General features: G+C 43.5%; 2 protein-coding genes across 8 annotated transcripts in view; one reads left to right on the top strand and one right to left on the bottom strand.

Annotated features, from left to right (window-relative positions):
- Positions 1-22,177, top strand: part of LOC147016586 (T-box transcription factor TBX20-like) — a 70,510-nt gene that overhangs the window by 22,402 nt on the left and 25,931 nt on the right. For 2 of the 7 annotated variants that reach the window (XM_085845396.1, XM_085845392.1), the window contains exons 2-4: positions 2,543-2,759; positions 5,477-5,641; positions 15,009-15,120. In XM_085845396.1, coding sequence (XP_085701522.1) covers positions 2,638-2,759; positions 5,477-5,641; positions 15,009-15,120 — 399 coding nt within the window. In that variant the 5' untranslated portion in view covers positions 2,543-2,637. The remainder of the gene's footprint in view (positions 1-2,542; positions 2,760-5,476; positions 5,642-15,008; positions 15,121-22,177) is intronic. The other 5 variants (XM_085845393.1, XM_085845397.1, XM_085845398.1 and 2 more) reach the window with 5 other exon arrangements.
- Positions 1-22,177, bottom strand: part of CTSA (cathepsin A) — a 144,193-nt gene that overhangs the window by 109,577 nt on the left and 12,439 nt on the right. The gene's annotated exons all lie outside the window — the stretch shown is intronic.

The raw sequence follows: 22,177 nt of genomic DNA, 5'->3' as shown, positions 1-22,177 counted from the left end.
GCATGTCAAAGTATAGCTGGACATAGCACTGTCAGTCACATTCTTTTTCGATGAAGTTATGATTGTGCCTGTAGATTAAAAGGATGGTGCAGAAGTAGCACACTTATCTTTGAGCTGTCTCATCTGGAATCGATTCCCAACCTGATTATAAATGTCAGATTGGTGTTCCACCTGCTGTGCGTTGCATCACCTGCACCATCCCTCTCAGTGTACCATCTGCTAGCATTAGTTAGTGGACCATAAAGAACCCACAGTGTTTTTCACGAAGAATGGGTGGGTTATCGCTGGTAATGGTACCGTGAACAAATTACAATTTATTGACATGATTATGGTTGGGAAGACAAAGGGAAAACACCCAGTTGTAGTAACCCTGACCCTGAGAGTGTTACAGTAGCACAGAACCTGCCCTCAGGCAGAGCACAGCAAGAAAAAGATTACAACCATACTTTATAGCAGTGTACCATAGTATATTTCCATGTCTATGTTACAATCAAAAATTAGAATAAATACAAAATGTAATTTATTTTAGATTGTTTGATTATATTCTAATTATATGTTGTGGTTTATAGTTGATGAGGTACAGGAGGAAATGTGCGACAATCTGATGATGCTTACACGGAGTTTTTGTAACTGAATCGGTCCCCTCAATAAACTGCATGGTGTATATAGAATACTTACCCCGTGCAGTTTTGAGAAGGACTTGGTACGACGCAACTCGTCGGGCGGCAAATTTGTAATTGCATCTATCTACACTTCTGAGGAAAATGTGTGCAAATTATAATTTGAAAAGTCTGCTGTAGAGTATATTAACAAGCCTTTATGAAGTAAGTTTTGTTCTCGTTCGTGAGTGTTTTCATAATTACCAATGCTGATAAAGATGCCAGAATAGATCAGAAAAGTATAAATCGGGAGATCGTTAAAATGCCAAATTGTACTTCTTCTTGTTTGCTTTTTTTCACCAGCCTAGCACAATAAAGGCTGAAGCAATGACAACGATTCAAATTTCTATTGTGAGGAAGTGACTGTCTCTGGGCATTAGGCTTTGTTTAATTCACTATGGAAGTTCTGAGGGGACATGCGTCATCCAAGTAATATACGCTATATCAAATGGTCATGTAACATGTGGTAAAGTTTCAATTTCCTCTTTTGAATAGTTTTCGATGTACACTCTTAACACTAGAACTGCCACTTTATCACTGCTGGCGGTGATGACTGGGTACCAAGATGTCCCGCTTTGATGCAACCCCGCTTCGATTGGACACCTGACCCATTACGTCCTCTTTATTCAATTTAATTCAGAATGGGATAAAAAAATTCAAATCAAATGGAAGACCAAATAAAATAGGTACTGCAATGGAGTCATCAGAAGGAACCCGAACAAGCAAAAAGCAAAGATGAAGTCATCAGGAGGAACCTGGACAGGACTCAGATTTCAACTGTTACTTTTATACCCTCAAACCCATCCAGGCACAGCCAAGTGAGCCTTATTCAACAATAAAAAAAAAAAAATCAAAAAGAATGCAGATTCATAAAATTAAATAATTTTGCCTGCCAGACCATGTGTCCGATCAGATTGAAATTGAAAACGTATATTTCCCATCAATACGAGATCATAATTTAGAAGTTTCACGTTGATTGATGCAGCAGTTCAAGAGAGAGAATTTTAAAAATATTTCCCTTCAATCCAATATGGTTGCCAAACTATGTGACCGATGAATTTATTCATGAACACTGTGGTATCCCCAAGGCTTGGGGAGCATGTTTGTGAAGTTTCACCTTGATCTGTCCAGCCGTTCTGGAGAAGAAGATTCTTGAAAGGTTTTAGGATAAATCCAATATGACTGCCAAACCATGTGACCGATGACTTCATCGGTGGGGAACATTTCCTTCCTCATGGATAGGCGGTCATACCTGTAAAGTTTCTCCTTCATCTGCTCTGCCTTTTCAGAGAAGAGGATATATGAAAGTTTATATATATATATATATATATATATATATATATATATATATATATATATATATATTTTATTATTATTCTTTTTTTTTAATGTGGCTGTTGAACCACGTGACCGATGATATCATAATTTTTATTTTCTCTTGACCAATATATCCTGAGATGACCTTCAAAAATTTTCATCTTAATCGGATGTAGTGTTCTACCTCTGCAATTATGACATCATAACCAAGGCAACTGTGACATTAAAAAAAATCCCACTTATTCCCCACAGGGAGTACTTGACAGGTGCCACATTTTAATTTTTTCCATGGAGCGGTTTCAGAGATTGAGGTCCAATGTTTCTCCTTTTTTTCCAACATGGTTGCCACACCACGTGACCTATGATGTCATAATTATTATTAAAACATTTTACATGAGTAGTTGCACCTGTGGTGAAAATTTCGTGTCAATCCGACAAGCTGTTGCAGAGAAAAGGGAATAACAAATTGCAGACACGCACATACGCTCATGTTGGACCGATTGCTGAATCCCATTTTTCTCTTCGCAAGCGCGGGCTGATGATGTTTGTCTCATTTGGGACACCAGGAAAAGGCGCATCTGAAAGGAAAACTTCGAGTGAATCACGGAATCTGGCCCCAACACTCCGTGGACTTCCCCCGGCTCTGGAGCATGTATTGAGCATGAGTCCAAGCAGCAGTTCCAACCACGAGCTAGACTGTGTCTCCTGCACCCTGGAGACCAAGGAACTCTGGGACAAATTCCACGAACTCGGAACTGAGATGATTATTACCAAGTCAGGCCGGTAGGTGCATCCCGTCATGATTTGATTTCCTTTCCTAAATTTGTTATTGTTATTTTTCGTTGAGCTACTTTTATTATATTGTTTTTTTTAATAATTGTTAAAGGGTTGGCCTGTTCGTGTTCCCATCTGAACTCTTGGAGTATGAGCCTCATGATGCAGGGACTCCAAGTTCAAATCTCCATATACCATAATTGTTTGCGCATTATCAACTAAAGTCGTTATAATTCATGTTAAATTACACCGATGTTTCCTAATGTCTGTTGTGCATACGATTTATGTACAAGCTACACGATGAGTATTGGATAGGTTTTTTTTGTATGTACAGAGTGAAGGCTCATGGAGGAGCTCGAACACAAAATGTACCAGGTCAAAACAGAACGAAAAAAATCAGTAGAAAGAAAGTGGGAGGAAGTAGGAAAATGCATAAATAGCAGGGTTGGAGGACAAAATAGAGGGACACTTGGAGGGAGAAGCAACATGGGGAAGAATGAGAGCAAGGGGAGGACACGGGAGGTAGGCAAGATGGATACAGCCGCAAACTCTCAATCACAGAGTGGTAGAAAAAATGTGAAACCTGGAAAAGTTAAAATATATAAGTAATTCAAATGAATAAACTGGTTGTAGACATCCACAGGGTCTGTGATAACCCCTGCAAAAACTTTCCTCCTTTCACATCCACAACAGACCATTATAGTGTTACATACATCTTCAAGGGGTGGTCAATAAGTCCGAAGCCTGAATGTTTAATCAAACTAGACAATGAACATCACAAAACTATATTAAAATCTACACCAATTAAATTTGAGGATTTTCCTGTGCAGTTTATTTTAAAACAAAAATGAAATAAATAAGAATTAGTCCTCTCCATACAATTGTTCACTGAACAATCAGCCTCATATGTTTTACTTGTACGGTAAGATACTGACTTACCAATCTGTGCTGGATGAACACGTCATGCACACTGGCAAATATTAGATTAATATTTTTATGAAGAAAAACCATCTACTCAGTTCATAATCTGTTTTGTGTAAATGGTTTATTTTGTAATCATGTTGTTATATTTTATCATATGTTCGATTATAAAATTGATGTCATGCTTGGTACAGATAATGGGGGCCGCCGAAGGTTTAAATTTCTGGAAAGTAACCTCATTAATGTGTTTTATACGTAATGCATGGAGCTTTACTTTAATCTTATGTAATAAATACTTCACTGAAAACGATGCAATAATACGATTAACACAGGCTCTAGATTATTAATTCTACACTTGCCATGCTTTCTTGCATTCGAGCTGGAAACATGCATTCGAATCTCGACCCAACTACACTTAAAGGCAATAGTTGGTGAACATTAAAGATCCCATGGTGTCTTTCGGGAGGAGTTGGCAAGCTATCTCCGGCAGCCTGAACAAATTCCAAATTCCTGTTCTCACCTACTTCATCGATCATCAGGCTGGGCAAGTCGGTTCTTCAAAAACTTGGTTCAACTTTTCCCTTTTTTCCCTTGGAAAAAAAACTTTTCCCGGCCGACCCCACGAGAATGTGGGAATAATTGTGTCTGTGAAATTGCAACGAATTATCATGCTTTATGAGGCAACACCAAATCCTGATGAATGAGGCAATATTTTACAAAAATGCGTCATTTGCTTTGGTGGTGCACGAAAAGCATCTATTCAAGTGCACTAAAAGTGTGTATGACCGTCATTTTATTCATATACATATATATTTATATATATATATATATATATTTTTATATATATATATATATATATATATATATATATATATATATATATATATAATTTGTTCATATACTGTATATGTGTGTATGCATATATATATATATATATATATATATATATATATATATATATATATATATATATATTTGTTCATATATACAAACACACAAATACTTTCTTCAATATTTTAAATATATCTATATTTAGAGAACTAAAAATATTTGGCCTTTTTTTTGGACAATTGTATCTTGTTCCAATAACTTTGTTAAAACCGCACATCGACAGACACGACGGTCACGGGAAGCCTTCCCGGCTTGACGCAGAAATATAAAAATAAAATAACGCACAATGCTCAATTTCAATGATAATTATAAAATATATAAATCTGGATAAAAGAGTTCATCATTGTGTTTGAAGTAAAGAAGGTTAAAAAATGTTTTGTTATTTTTATTCAGGGCCTGGATTGTTCACACTTCCTTCGTTAGAGCACTCCAAAGGTCCAATCGCGCAGTTCCCTCCATGGTGTTCATTTCACCAAAATTCCACCTCCATAGTGCAAAGTGATTTTATCCTCCCACGCCTAACTTGGGCCACAAATTTACTGATTGGCGTGAGTACAACACACCGAGCGAAGGATAACATGGTGCATCGGATGAAATGGGAATTGTCTGTAATTGCTCATACAAAGGGATTCCTTAACAGAATAATAATAATAATAATAATAATAATCTAATTTATTTCACGGATGAAATGACAGTTTTTGAAATAAATAAAAAATTCCAATGAAAGATCTATGCAAGCAGAGGAGGTGTCAGGCCATGATGCACATAAGGCGTTGCTCGCTTGCCATGATCGACGGGAGCTGTTTTTCATCCCAAGCGCCTGCCGCCCGTACACGTATCTTGTTCGGAGACCATTACTGAGTTTATCTGTAATAACACCGGGTCGCCCTCGTGGGTCTCTCTGGCTCGCACAGGAGGATGTTTCCCACGATCCGGGTGTCATTCGCCGCCCTGGAGCCCGAAGCTCGCTATGTTGTGCTGATCGACGTGGTCCCTGTGGACCAGAAGCGGTACCGTTATGCGTATCACCGATCCTGCTGGCTTGTCGCTGGCAAGGCTGACCCACCGCTTCCTGCCAGGTGCGCCCACACCTGATACAATGGATCCCACCATGGTCGGCAGAGAGACCTCATTGGTTTAACACCATACACACTTTTGTGTTTATACTATGTTACACATTGTGTCCTATACTAAACATTTTACATAATTATCCTTTGCGCTGTGCACTTTTATCAGGACCCAGACAGCTTTATCAGGGATGCTATAACCTTGCTCAGAGGTAGTGTACTCCCCTTTGAGAGGTCTCATCTTGGTTCGATTCCAGACTGGACTATAAATAGTCATCCTGTGATGGATCCCTCAGATGGACATAATGTGATGGAAAAAAAAACAAACCCCATAGCATCTTTTAGAATGAGTACACCGTGGTGTAGCAGATCATGAACTATGCTCGACACCGAGCATCGGTGCTGCCGAAGCAGTTTCTTTGGCTCGGGTTACAACCTTGAATGGGTCGCCACTCCAACGCAGGAAGTCAGGGCAATAATTTGTTCAGGGTGTGGGCGATAGCTCATCTACATTTCGCAAAGGACACCAACACAGTGGGATCTTTAAGTGATTCAACTAATTCCTGCAGACAAGATGCCCAGTTTAACGTCCATCCGACGGACGATGCACACATTGATGAATCACTATGCCTGTGAAATACCAAGATGACAGTTTATAGCTGGGTCTGGATTCAACCCCAGGATAGACAGCTTACAGGCAAGTGTGTGGAGCTCTTTGCTATCCTTCCAGCTCTGTGGTATACCAGCAATGAACTCTCCTGTCTGTCTGCGACTTTGGTGATGGTCACCGGAGTTTTTCAAAGTGTACAAACCTTATAACATCACGTAAACAGCTATGTGAGTTTATGACGGAGTTGGAATACTCGATTCTCAAGTGGAGAAGAGTCAACACTTCAATGCAAGAAGGAGACCATCATGAGAACTACTTGGGTTATTAAAAATAGCTGTTTTATAGTGAGGGAATGCACGCAACACAAAATGTCAAATCACAAGATAACATTTGTGACGTGTGCAACACAGGTATGGCTTTGTGGAAAGCTTGGTGGGAGCTGAGTGGTAGTTTGTACAGACTGATAAACTTAATGAGAGATTATGAGAAATCTGATGGAGAAATGATGATGGTAAGCATTCCAGCCTTCATCTGATGCTACATAACTAGGGATAAATTAACAGGCAAGGGAAGTGAAAGTAAGAATAAAAGAGACAGGGAAGAGAAAGGAGCACAGATGAGTGAGAAAATAGTCTGAAAAAAGTAAAAGGGGTAGGGAACAGATAGGCGCAGCAGCAGATTTATGGGTAGGGGCCCGGTGTTTAACCATGTCTGTAGCAACAGTGGGGGGCTCATACAGGGGTACCAAATCTTAAGCTGGAGACTGTGAGTGAGCAATGCAATCATCCTTTCTGGATCTGGGGCCACCATGTTCTCTGAGGATTGTGGGAGAGGGGGGAGGGGGGGGTCTAGAAGCAGTGCTACAGTGTGGGTCCAGGGGAGCGAAGCTTCAACAAATTTGAGTGTTTTAGACTTTACACGATAACACACCATTGAAATTATTTCCCTGAAAAGACATTCAGCTTTCCTGTAATTATATTTAATACATTTCTCTTTAACATTCAACTCTTTGAACTCTTGACCTTCAGATATTAAACTCATCAATGGATCCCATGTTAAGTTAATGTCCTGTTTTCCTTCTAGTATGATTGAAGACCTTTCCAAAAATTGACTTTGCAGATAGCCACAGTTAAAAATACAAAAACAAAAAAACAGAGATGGCATTCTGGGGCTGGCAGTAAATTATGTTAGAAATGAAATTTATTTTGTACATTTTATTCTCAAAATATCTTGTAAAACGATCAAGCTTATAAAAAGGTTCACACCTATCAGGAAAGTAACAAAACTTTAGACTTTTATGACAGTTTAGACCCGCACCCAGTTGCACAAAGCTTGGATAAGGGCTATCCTGTGGATAAATTACTTATCTGGCAGATAAAAGTTCCAAGGTTTTCCATACAGGGTGGCCTGAAAGTTTCCTACCTTGATGAAGTCATACGAAATACTTTAAAATTAATACTGCTGCCTCGCTTGATGATACATGGCTGGTTAGTTAACCATCGGATAAGAATTGTAACCACAGGATAGCCCTTATCCAGTGGTTAAACTATCCGAGTTTTGAGCAACCGGGGCTAGGACTGTCCTATTATCTGATCATGCTACTACAATCCTTTTCTCTCCTTCTCACTTGAAAATTTTGAAATCATTGCATCATGATTTAGGTATTTAACTAATTGTTTCTAAATGGAGAGCAGATCAAGGTTTGATGGACAATTTCTTTTCTTGATTCCTGTTCCTCCCTAACACACTGAAAGATGGCTCTGCACTCTCATTGCCACTAGGCAGGGTCAAGAATAGTTTAACGAGAACTGTGTGAATGAGTCACTGAGCTCTCTTTCTGTCAGACACTGAAGATATTCAAGAACTCGTTGCAACTGTGTCTGAGGAAAAGCAGAATGTCTGGAATGACATCAGTTACACCACAAGTCCACTGGAAAATTCATTCGGAAACTGCGCAAGCAGAATGGATGCTTACTGCTCAATTTCTTCAGAAGACTGTTTTAACATTCGGTGTGGATGCAAAAATCCAAAGAGCTTGCAAACCTCGTGTATACTCTCAGCTCGTGCTTTGATTTCACCTGCCATCCTGTCTCAAACATTGAAACACATTTACTCGGAAGTGTTGAACAAGTTGCTGGGGGGGGACTCATCCTATAATGCTGAGCTCTCGAGCTGTTGAGCTCTACAAGTCATAAGATGACTCATTTGACCCGAGTGATTTTGAAATCAGCCTCCTCTTCCTGTATCCTGCATGCCTTGGGACACCCAGAGATGCTTGGCTCTTTCCATGTATGCTTCAAATTTGTTAGCATTTCTCATTGCCTCCAACGCTATAGCTTCCTTCTTGGAATGGTGGGAGGATGCTCAACGGATCATTCCTCTTGGCTTGTAGGAGGTGGCTAGTTAGCATCCATAATGAGCAAGGCATCATTCCACCATAGGAGAGAGAACAATGCCAGTTCATGTTGTTTTGTAGACTGATTGGAGATGTCAAAATGTTGTATATTCGTTTTAGTTGTTTTGGGTCATGGTCAGCATGTTTTATGTCCTTCTCTCTTCCTCCTCCTTTATTCAGAACCAGACTTTTGTTTGCAGCCCATGTCTGACATGATTTGATTTGATATTAAGGCCAAAAGTAGCATATAGTTCATGGGCCTGGGCAGCGAGACTGCCCAGCAATGCGGTGATTGGCAGCCCGTCAGAACATAGGCGGTCATGATTCGCCATTGTAAGAGACAGAGGCGGAGAAAACCGTCAAGGTGAAGATTTTCACGGGGAAGTTGGGTGTAAAAAAGTGATAAAAGCCAGTTTGCACCCCAACTGCATGCAGAACGAGATATTGGTTCTTTGAGTCGAACATCCTGTCGGTCTTATCACCTGGCCAAACTGACTGTCCCGTATTTTATAGCTCCCTGGGGCGCCATTTGTCCCTTTTCCTCTGTATTTTACCTTGCTTATTAGGTCAGGTCAGGAATGGGAGCATGCACTGGAGCAGCGCATCACTGCGTCCACTTTCCGCTGGTACTCCAGGTTCCTCCATCTGGCCATCTCCCAGGCAGAAGCCTGGCCCATCCCCATCTCCTTGTGATGCTGATCAACTTGCTGCAACCATGAGGCACATGGTCGGCCAATTGGCCTCCGACACTCATGAGGCTCCCTTGCTGAGAGAATCTGGTGAGCAGGATCAGCATCAGGAAAACGAGCCACATGTTCATACAACCGCAGCTGACGCTCACGGACTATGCAGGAAACAAATCTCATTGGAGATGCTCTCAGCAACCACTCATTGGACACAAAATCCAACCAGCGATAGCCAAGGATTCTCCGAAGAGACATGGTACCAAAGGAATTAAGTCTCCATCTCAGATCCCTGGTCAGAGTCCAAGTCTCACATCCGGAGAGCAAGACTGGAAGTACCAAGGATCTGGAGACATGGACTTTCATCCTCCTGTTCAGGTACCGGCAGCGCCACACCCCACGATCCAGTGAATCCATGACTCTCCAGGCCTGACCCAGATGTCTGTTGACCTCTGGCTCACAGCCAGCAGAGACATGAATATCACTGCCAAGGCAAGTGAATGTCTTCGTGACCTCAACATCCTCACCACAAACAGGTACAGCCAAGATAGCAGCATCCAAGATGTCAATGAAAGCCTGGGTCTTAGTTTTGACCCAGGAAATCCGTGATCCCAGTGGTACCGACTCCTCATTCAGCACCGTGAGGGCCCCCAAAAGGATATCCAGAGTCTCCGCAAAGATGACTGCATCATCTGCGAAATCAAGGTCAGAGATCTTGACTTTCCCAAAGGATGCACCGCAGCTTGATCTCTCTGACATCCTCCCCAGAATCCAGTCCATACAAATGCTGAAACGTCTGTGGACCAGTACACACCTTGGATGAACTCCAGCAACAACTGGAAATAATTCAGGGATGGTATCACCTCATATCACAGCATTTTCAGTACCACAGTGCAATTCAGACATCAGATTGATCAGTTTTGATGGTACCTCACAAAGATCAAGAATCCTCCAGAGGGCATCCCGATTCACTGAATCGAACGCTTTACAGAGATCAACATAGGCTGCAAGCAGCCCCTGCCGAAACTCTCGTCTGCGTTCGGTGAGGACACGAAGAGCAAGGATACGGTCAATCGTTGACCTCTTTGGTGTAAAGCCTGACTGCTCTGGATGCTGGTGCTGAAACAGATGGTGGCGAACCCTTTCAAGAATTATCCGAGCAAAGACCTTGCCCGGCACCGAGAGCAGCGTCACCCCTCAGTAGTTGTTGCAGTCTTGGCGATCACCCTTCCCTTTCCAGAGAGGGACAACAAGGCCCCTCTTCCCGTCAGTTGGAATGATGCCTGTGTTCCAGGCAGAGCACAGAACTGCATGCAATGACATGAGTACAGCATTTCCACCAGCCTTGAGAAGTTCAGCATGGATGCCACTGATCCCAGGCGCTTTACCCCATTTCAACCGGTTCACCACAGCCTGTGTTTCCACAAATGAAGGTGGATCACAGTTGATAGGAGGGTCAGCAATTGGGATAGTAACACCCCTGACATCCAACTCGACAGCTGGTGGATTAGCCTGGTACAGCTGCTCAGAGTAACCAGCCCAGCGGGCCTTCACTTCGGACTCCTCTGTCAAGAGCCCACCACCCTCCGCTCTAACTGCAGTACACCGAGGGATGGACTTGGAGAGACGCAATGCGTGAATTACCCTGTAAACAGGACGAGAATCACTTGGCCAAAGGTGATGCTCTAACCCTTCACAGATTCCTCGCACATAGGCCTTCTTGTCCACACTTAGCGCACGTACCGTTTTACGCCTCAGCTCCCTGAACAGGTCAGCTCTGCCAATCAGCCTGGCCCTGCGACTCTGGTCAATGGTATCCAGCATCCCTTGAGATGCAAAATTCTTCTTCGCCTGATGGTGAATTCCAAGACATCCACCGGCAACATCAAGGACCATGGTCTTGAAGGCACTCCATCACTCTTCAGGATTCCCCAAAGCACCCAGACTCCCCAAGTTGCCACTGAGCCTGTTCGCAAACTCCTCAGCTACCCTGTCATCCTTGAGCTTGCAAACGTCCAGCCTTGGCTGGGATGGTACCATTCTCCCAGATTGAAGCTGAAATTTCAGAGTTGCTACAACAAGCCTGTGGTCGGTATTGAGGAACTGAGCACTCCGGTAGACCCTGCAGTTCTGGATCATCCTCCAGCGACCGTCAATGAGGACATGGTCAATCTCCTTTGCCACACCGCCAGCTTTGGAATACCAAGTCCAGCGATGAGCTTGTGGGCGCTGAAACCATGAACCAGCCACCCTAAGTCCATGACTTTTTTCAAAGTCAAGCAACTTAGTGCTATTTTGGTTCACAGTTCCAGCCCCATGAGGACCAACACATCTCATAACAATCCCTATCAGTTCCAGTCGATGCACTGAAATCCCCCAAGACTAGAAGAGTATTTCACCTGGGGCACTGATCAACCACAGTCTCGAGTGTGGCATATCAAGGTGAGATCACTCACCTCAGTCGGAGCATATACAGAGACCAGGGAAATGACACCCAAGGAGTGACGAATCCTCACTCATAATATGCTCGTTGATCGGTGTTACTTCAATTATCATTGGAGTCAGCTTATTGGACACAGCTACAGCAACTCCTTGGGCATGATAATCATCAGAGCAACCAGGCCAATAGTAAGTGTAACCACCCACCATGATCTCACCGCAATCCGGTCTCCAATCCCCAGTGAGTGTTTGCAATACCGAGGTCCAAACACTTGAGATCAGATGATAACAGAGACAGGTGATCATCCTCTCTTAGCGATAGGACATTCCAGGCACCCACCCGAAGTGACCGCCTCAGGTTAACTCAAGGAAACCGCCGTCTGGTGGACGACACCTCAGCACCACTCCAACACACACAACCGCAATCTGACCCAGGAAAGTTACCCTGTGGTTTTTCCTCCTATCATCAAAGAGTGGGGTCCCAAAGGCTTTGCCCCAATCCCATCATCCTTTGAGCTGCCCTGTGGAGGGCAGCTGCACAGGAGGTACTTCCATGGAGTGGGTTTTCATATTTCTTCGTGCTTTTCGTACGTTTTGTGAAATGAAGGGTTTTACGGTGGCCGGAGTGCAAATCCTGCCATCAACCTCCGAATAAGAAGTAACCCAACTGCAGGAGGACGTCTGCAGACACAGTTGGGCACTAGATATGGATGGCCGTTGGCTCACAAGGAGCTCCTCCGCCCTTTGACAGGTTTTGTTTTTAATCCTGCTGGGTGTCCATATCCAAACACCCTCCTCACCAGGAAACTTGGTGGGGGGAGACGGTTTAGTCGCCGACAACCCGACCATGAAACAGGTTAGTGCAGGTTTACATGGTACCTGTAGCAAGTCACAGATCTAATCTGACCTGACCTGACAATAATTACTCTGCCAAAATTACTCTGCCAATTATTATTTGGTCGTGATGCCAATTATTATGACAAACAACATTTCTGCAAGGGAAACTTCATGGATTTGATTGATTGACAAAGTGACATTGACAGTTATTTCTAATTACCAAAACTCCAGAGATTCACTATGTATAACCAGACTTCCGGAAGGATCAGCGCCATCTCCTGATCATGCACAATTATTGCTCATCTCCTGTGCCAGCAGTCCTGGCACAATAAATAATGTATCTGAAAGCAGTGCGAACGACGACGACGCTCACTTGCGTGTACTGTGGGATTATCCAGCAGCGATCCTGCATGGAATGTTATGGATGACGGGATTGGTGAGAATAAACTACGATGGGTCCACTTTACCTCTTTGTAAAGACTGAAAACCATGGACACCGGCTAACAGAGGGGAGGGAGGTTAAGCAAAAACAAAGTGAAGTATGACCTATTTTGCAACGCAATATAATAATAAAAAAATTTCACGACACAACATTATTTGGGATTTTGATGTTGTAAATGTATTCTAATTTAATTATTGATTTATACTTTTTTTTAAAGGTTTATAGTTTTAAAAGGCTGCACACACAGCAAATAGCAAATGTGTATACCTCCATAATGGCAAAAGTGTACCGTTAATCAGATCAGTAATTACCAGTGATCAGACATGGTTCGGCTTGTTGGCCAAATGTGGCTTACCCAAGTGTGGCTTACCCAAGTGTGGCTCCACCCTTGCAACAACAGCAATATTTCCTGGAAATGTTAAATTGTTAACAACCTGAATTTGAAGTCAACTAGAGAGTACATAGAACACCTTACCCCATGCAGTGTTCAGGTTTATAATTAAGTCGAAATAAAATAATGATTTTATAGGGCAGAAAAATTTTTTTCCCCGGAAGTTTAGCGCTGTTGATGCAGTCTTGTATCCCACCTTGTATAACATGTCCAAGTACTGTACTGCAAAACTGGAGGTTTTTGGACGTGATTAAGCGATCTTGAAATGAAATAAAGACTGTAAAAAGGTCGTATAAATTTACTGCCGTTGACGCAGTGTCTATTACAGCACCTCATCTAACACGTACATTAGTTATTCGTCCCTGTTGTTTGTGTCCTTTATAACATCCTTAAAAACAGTGAATTTCCTGTTTGGAATGATTTTCAATTTTGTCTGACTGACTGCCAGGCAGACAGAGTAAAAATATTATCACACTCCTCTGCGCATGTGAGATCGGGACAAATTCAGTTCCCAAGCACTGCTTAACGATGGGTTCATATTCTGATTTGTGTTCAAAATATATCATTCAATTGAAACCAAGTTGTTCCTCGATCATAGACTGACGTTTGTGGATGGATGGGTGGATGGACAGACAGAAGTGAACCCAATTGCTTAATCCCACTTTTTGCTACATGTACATAGGGCAATGATGTTCAGCAAAGGAACAGGGGGAAAATGTACAGGAGAAGCCGGGCCTGGGGGAGCCAGAGGGCCTGGTTATGAAAATCACACTATTCCCACCCTTAAATCCATCACTGGAGAGAAGTAAAGGGAGTATGGAACAGATAGGAATAAATTTGGTGGGAATAACTTGGAGTAAAGGCAGGAGTGAACACAGACATGGTGTTAAAGTGGTAGGGAATGCAGATAGGTGTGAAGGTGGTAAGTAACAGATAGGGGTAAAGGCTGGAGAAAATCGACTGGGGTAATGGTGGTGGGGAACAAATATGAGTAAAGGTGCTCAGAAACATATGGAATAGGGGTGGTAGGGCACAGATGGGAGTAAAGGCAGGAGGAAACATATGGGGGTAAAGGTGGTAGGAAACAAATAGGAGTGAAGGTAGTGGCTTGAGGAAGAAAATATGGGCTATTCTCTGCAATGGAAAGGGAAGCGGGGAGGTGTGAGGCAGGATGATGAACCATTGGGCAATTTTGTGTACTTAATAGTTAGATTACCCCTTCATCAAAGAAAGACAAAACAATTGTTTCATTGGTGACTCAGACCTAACAGAAGGCATTCGGTTCGAGTTAACTGCACATTCTGTGCGGTGATTTCAGGACAATCGCTTCGTTCAGCACCAGCACCTTCGTATTATTAATGGGGTTTTACAAAAGGCAGGGCATGCAATTATCCCCATAGGTTCTTTCTATGGTCCAAGGTCAGATGTGTTTCATGTAATGATGTTCATACAAACAATACACGACAGGCTGTGCATAATGTTGAGGTCATTGGCAATGCACTATGCTATGGTTACTTTGCAACCTGCCACAAGCACTCAAGTTGAGTCCAATCACATGACCAACTTACGCCTGTCTCTCCAGCAGGTTGTACGTGCATCCCGACTCACCCTTGAGTGGTGAGCAGCTGCTCAAGCAAACGGTCTCGTTCGAGAAACTCAAACTGACCAACAACGAACTGGACCAGCATGGCCACGTGGGCTACACATCCACCCACAGAAATGCTCATGTCTACTTAAGGGTCACAGGGGTCTTGAGAGGGGGCAGAGGTGGGGGGGAGGGGTGGGCTACCTGAATGGAATTGTGCATGGAAGAGCATTGCTCAGTATAAATTAGTGGTTCTACAACATTTTAATCCAGGTCCCCTCTCAATGGACCTGAACAAGCCCCAAACCCACCATTTTAAGATTTCTTGCCTTAGCATTATTTGTGTTATTAACATACACTTCATGATAAACTAAAACAAATACCTGTATCAACAACTCTGGAAGGTTTTTCTAAAGTCAATAGAAAAACATTTGAAAATGATTGATTGCATCTTCTCAACCCGGTCGTGACACACTTAAGACTCCTCCACCTGACCCTCCTCCTCCCCTCTCAACCACCATCACATCTAAGCCGTTAAGGGACCATGACTCACAGTTTTAGGAGGCTGCGATAAATCATTCTCTGTCATGCAACCTCTGTTTTTCATGGTAACCTTTTTAGAGCAAACAACAGTATGTAGCATTATTATAACATGTTGTATTTTCATGTTTGAAGACATTCAATGAAAACTTCAATTCTGGATAGACACGACAACAACAACAGCAACAACAACAACAACAACAACCAGTTTAACATAATTTTCTCATTTTTTCAGAGGGCTGACAGAATAATGACATTCCTCCATATTGATCTTTCCAATGCGTCAGTTTCATGTAAACCCAAACATTCCATATCTCTCTTGACATTTTCAATAAATGTCTTTTAGGACGTCCTCTCGGCTATATTCCTTCCACCACAAGCTTTATTGCTTTCCTTACAACTTCATTACACATGACCACACCAACCAGGTCTTCTTTAAATCCAAAGTTTTTCTTCACTGGTATTGATTTATTTTTAAATCTCTTCTTGATTTCTGAGCTCAGAGTGGTTTGTTTCTGAAACAGTCAATTCATCCATCATATCTTGCTCATCTCAGTTCTTTCCATTGTTTTTACATCTTTTATCTGCATTGCCCACGTTTAGCTTCCATACATCAACACCGGTCTTATACAAGTTTAAAACTCCAACCTTTACAGTTAATGGAATGTTTGTGTTTCTTGATGCCAACTTGTTGCCTCCACTTATTCCAGGCTGACCTTATTCTTGATTTAATTGCTAATCATACTCCTCCTGAGGAGGTGAGATACAGTGCCGATAGAAAGTCTATATCTCCCCCTTTCAAAATTTTCACCTTTTGTTGCCTTTTAACCTGGAATTAAATTACATTAAATCAGACTTTTTTCACCTTTACTGTATTTACACATTGTAACCCACAACTTCCAAGTGAAAAACAAATTCTACAAATTTCAGATAATTAATTAAAATTTCAAAAGTTGAATATCTTGGTTGGATAAGTGTCTACCTCCCTTATAATTGCAATCGGAAATTAGCTCAGGTATAAGCAATCACCTTCAAAATCACACACCAAGTTAATTTGCCGTCACCTGTGTTCAACTGCAGTGATTCTGATTATTATTTTTTTTAAATAAAATCAGCTGTTCCCGTCGGTTTCCTCTGCTGGGGAGTACATTTCACAAGAAAGATTCACCCATGAGAACCAAGGAGCTTTCAAAAGACCTCGGGGATAAAGTTGTGGAATGGCACATATCAGGGGATGGGAATAAAAATATTTCAAAGGCCTTGAATGCCTCTTGGAGCAGTCCAGACAATCATTAAGTGTAAGGCGTATGGTACCACCAAGACCCTGCCTAGATCAGGCCGTCCCTTCAAACTGGATGACCAAGCAAGGAGGAAACTTGTCAGAGAGGCCACCAAGAGGCCAATGGCAACTTTGAAAGAGCTGCATGCCTCTATGGAAAAGACTGGTCACTGTGTGCATGCGACAACAATATCCCAAGCACTGCACAAGTCTGACCTGTATCGTAGGGTAGCAAGAAGGAAACCATTACTCAAAAAAGCCCACCTTGAGTCCCGGTTGAGGTATGCATAAAACTACTCCAGAGATTCTAAAGGCATGTGGCAAAAAGTTTTGTGGTCTGATGAAACCAAGATCTAACTTTTTGGCTTAAATGCAAAACGTTACGTTTGATGCAAACCCAACACAGCACATCACCCAAAGAACACCATCCCTACTGTGAAGCATGGTGGTGGCAGCATCATGTTATGGGGATGTTTCTCATCAGAAGGGACTGTGGCACTTGTCAAGATAGAAGGGAAAATGGATGGACCAAAAATACAGAAAAATCCAAGAGGAAAACCTGCTGCCCTCTGCATGAAAGCTGAAATTGGGATGGAAGTTCACCTTTCAGCATAACAATGACCCAAAGCGCACAGCCAAAGCTACACTGGAGTGGCCAAGGAAGAAAAAGTTAAATGTCCTTGAGTGACCCAGTCAAAGTCCCGACCTAAATCCAATTAAAAATCTGTGGCATGACTGGAAGATTGCTGTCCATCAACACTCCCCACACAACATGACTGAGCTTGAACAGTTTTGTACAGAATAATGGGCAAATATTGCCTTATCAAGGTGGGCAAAGTTGGTAAAGAACTATTCCAATAGACTCACAGCTGCAATTGCTGCCAAAGGTGCTTCCACCAACTATTAAGTCATTAATTAACCAACTATTAGCCAACCAAGATATTCTACTTTTTTTATTTTTAATTAATTTTCTGAAATTTGTGGAATTTCTTTTTCACTTGAAAGTTGTGGGTTACGATGTGTAAATAAAAGAGGAACAAGTGTGATTTAATGCAATTCTATTCCAGGCTATAAGGCAACAAAAGGTGAAAATTTTGAAAGCGGGGGTAGACTTTCTGTAGGCACTGTACCCCCATCATGTCTCCAAGGTAGCAGAATCTTTTGACTCAAGAGCTCATAAAGTCTGAACTCAGGAGCATTTAATTTTATTCTTCATATTTTTCATGAAATGATTGAGCCTCACATCTTTTAGGTGTGAAAATCCCAGCTTTTGTTAACAAATTTCCAGTGATACCACTGCACCTATTGTGACACCATCTACATCAATGCCTATATTGAATTGAATTCCATCAAACTTCTTTTCCACATAATCAACAAGTCCATTGTCTACTTTCTCGTTCTTCGCCACTCACCATAACCCTCATTTTTTTTTTATTAATGTTGACACGTAAACCTTTCTTCTCAATTGCACTTTGCCATTCTTGAAACATCTCTTTTGCTTCTTTTTCACTTTCTGCATTCAATACTAATTGTTATCAGTGTACATTAAGTCGATGGGAATCACAATCCTTCACTCTACATCAATTATTTCATCACTTTTATAAACAGGAGAGGAGCTAAAAACTGATCCCTCGTGTCGACCTACAGTACCTCGACTTCAAACATTTCGTTACATCCCAAGTTGGTCTTGACCATCGTTCTTGACTTTATTGTTACATTCCCATTACGACTTTTTCCATTTCTTGAGGCATGAGTTTCCTTCTAAGAACCCTATTCAACGACGACTCTTGGTATTTCATTATTGACCAGACTCAGTGATGGAACGGTGAGAGCATCAGTTCTGTGTCTGGGGGGGGGGGGGGGGGGTCGGTGGTTCAAACCCCATCTGAGTCATACCAAAGACTTTAAAAATGGTGTGTAATGCTTCCTTGCTTGATGGTTGGTATTTAAAAGGAGAGCATAGACAAACAACCACAAGTTGACAAAACACTGCGCTGTGTGGGAGACAGGCTAACTAGTTATTGTCTCTATTTACCACTTTTCCTTGTCTTCTTTCAACCACATTTTCAAAAACATTTAATGCATACTCGATTAGTTCAACTCCTCTGTGAGATGAACATAACAAAGGGTCCTCCTTCAGGTCAGGTCAGGTATGGGAGCATGTGCCAGAACAGAACGTCGCTGCGTCCACTTTCCGCTGGTACTCCAGGGGCCTCCGTCTGGCCATCCCCCAGGCAGATGCCAGGCCCATCCCCATCTCCTTGAGATGCTGGTCAACCTGCTGCAACCACGAGGCATGTGGTCGGCCCATTGGCCTCCTCCACTCACGAGACTCCCTCGCTGAGAGAATGTGGTGAGCAGGATCAGAGTCAGGAAAACGAGCCACATGTCCATACAGCCGCAACTGACGCTCACGGACTATGCAGGTAACAAATCTCATCCGAGTCTCTCTCAGCAACCGCTCGTTGGACACAAAATCTAACCAGCGATAGCCAAGGATTCTCCGAAGAGACCTGGTACCAAAGGAATTAAGTCTCTATCTCAGATCCTTGGTCAGAGTCCAAGTCTCGCATCCATAGAGCAAGACTGGAAGCACCAAGGACCTGAAGACTCGGACTTTCGTCCTCCCGCACAGGTACGGGCAGCACCACACCCCATGATCCAGTGAATCCATGACTCCCCAGGCCCGACCCAGACGTCTATTGACCTCTGACTCGCAGCCAGCAGAGAAATGAATATCACTGCCAAGGTAAGTGAATCTCTCCACGACCTCAACATCCTCACCACAAACAGACACAGACAGGACAGCAGCATCCAAGATGTCATTGAAAGCCTGGATCTTAGTTTTGACCCAAGAAACCCATAATCCCAGTGGCTCCGATTCCTCATTCAGCACCTCGAGGGCCCCCAAAAGGATGTCTAAAGTCTCCGTAAAGATGACTGCATCGTCTGCGAAATGAAGGTCCGAGATCTTGACATTCCTAAACGATGCACCGCAGCTTGATCTTTCTGACATCCTCCCTAAAATCCAGTCCATACAAGTGCTGAAAAGTGTGGGGGCCAGTACACATCCCTGACGAACTCCAGTAACAACTGGAAATAAGTCAGAGATGGTACCACCACACTTCACAGCACTCTCAGTACCAGAGTAGAGTTCAGACATCAGATCAATCAGTTTTGGTGGCACCCCACGAAGACCAAGAATCCTCCAGAGGACATCCCGATTCACTAAATCGAACGCTTTACAGAGATCAACAAAGGCTGCAAGCAGCCCCTGCTGAAACTCTCATCTGCGTTTGGTGAGGACACGAAGAGCAAGGATACGGTCAATGGTTGACCTCTTTGGTGTAAAGCCTGACTGCTCTGGATGCTGGAGCTCAAGCAGATGCTGGCGAACTCTATCAAGAATTATCCGAGCAAAGACCTTGCCCGGCGCTGAGAGCAGCGTCACCCCTCGGTAGTTGTTGCAGTCTTGGCGATCACCCTTCCCTTTCCAGAGAGGGACAACAAGGCCCCTCTTCCAGTCAGTTGGGATGATGCCTGTGTTCCAGGCAGAGCACAAAACTGCATGCAACGACACGAGTGCAGCACTTCCACCAGCCTTGAGAAGTTCAGCATGGATGCCACAGATCCCTGGAGCTTTACCATGTTTCAACTGGTTCACCGCAGTCTGTGTTTCCACAAGCGTAGGTTGACCACAATTGATTGGAGGGTCAGCAACAGGGATTGTAACACCCTTGACGTCCAACTCGACAGCTGGTGGATCAGCCTGGTACAACCGCTCAAAGTAACCGGCCCAGCGGGCCTTCACTTCAGACTCCTCTATTAAGAGCCTACCACTCTCTGCTCGAACTGCAGTGCTCCGAGGGATGGGTTTGGATGAACGTAATGCGTGAATTACCCTGAAAGCGGAACGAGAATCACCTGTCCACAGGTGATGCTCTACCCCCTCACAGATTCCTCGCACATAGGCCTCCTTGTCCACCCTTAGTGCACGTACAGTTTTACGCCTCAGCTCCCTGAACAGTTCAGCTCTGCCATTCAGCCTGGCCCTGCCACTCTGGTCAATGGTATTCAGTGTCCCTTGAGAGACAAAATTCTTCTTTGCCCTGTGGTGGGCTCCAAGGCATCCACCGGCAACATCAAGGATGGTGGTCTTGAAGGTAATCCATAACTCTTCAGGACCCCCCAAAGCACCCAGACCCCCCAAGTGTCCACTCAGCCTGTTCGCAAACTCCTCAGCTACTCTCTCATCCTTGAGTTTGCCAACATCCAGCCTAGGCTGGGATGGTACCATTCTCCAGGATTTAAGGTGCAGCTTTAGAGTTGCTACAACAAGCCTGTGGTCAGTATTGAGGAACTGAGCACTCCAGTAGACCCTGCAGTTCTGGATCATCCTCCACCGACCGTCAATGAGGACATGGTCAATCTCCTTTGCCACACCGCCAGCGTTGGAATACCAAGTCCAGCGATGAGCTTGTGGGCGCTGAAACCATGAACCAGCCACCCTAAGTCCATGACTTCTTGCAAAGTCAAGGAACTTAGTGCTATTCTGGTTCATAGTTCCAGACCCATGGGGACCAACACACACCTCATAACCATCCCTATCAGTTCCACTCGATGCATTGAAATCCCCCAAGACGAGAAGTGTATCTCGTCTGGGGCACTGATCAACCACAGACTCGAGTGTGGCGTAGAATGCATCCTTCACGGTAAGATCACTCGCCTCAGTCGGAGCATAAATAGAGACCACGGAAATGACACCTAAGGAGTGACGAATCCTTAATCTCATAATACGCTTGTTGACCGGTTTACCTCAATTATCATTGGGGTCAGCTTATTGGACACAGCTACAGCAACTCCTTGGGTATGGTAACCATCAGAGCGACCAGACCAATAGTAGGTGTAACCACCCACCATTATCTCGCCGCAATCCGGTCTCCGAACCTCAGAGAGAGCTGCAATACCGATGTCCAAACGCTTGAACTCAGATGATAACAGAGACAGGTGATCATCCTCTCTTCGGGATAGGACATTCCAGGCACCCACCCGAAGGGACCGCCTCAGGTTAACCCAAGGAGACTGCAGTCTGGTGGACGACACCTCAGCACCACTCCGATACCCTGTGGTTTTCCTCCTATCATCAAAGATTGGGGGTCCCAAAGGCTTTGCCCCAATCCCGTCATCCGGTGAGCTGCCCTGCGAAGGGAAGCTGCACAGGAGGTGTGTGACTCCCACGGAGTGGGTTTTCAGATTTTTTTGCGTTTTTGTGTTTTGCGGAATGAAGCGTTTTACGGTGGCCGGAGTGCAAATCCTGCCACCAACCTCCTAATAAAAAGTAACCCAA

The sequence above is a fragment of the Eptatretus burgeri genome, chromosome 11, assembly GCF_056783735.1.
Source record: "Eptatretus burgeri isolate ZD-2024b chromosome 11, Ebu_testis_v1, whole genome shotgun sequence".
NCBI classification, from domain to species: Eukaryota; Metazoa; Chordata; class Myxini; order Myxiniformes; family Myxinidae; genus Eptatretus; species Eptatretus burgeri.
The sequence above is the reverse complement of the archived record's forward strand: the minus strand, read 5'-3'. Positions and strand labels throughout refer to the sequence as shown.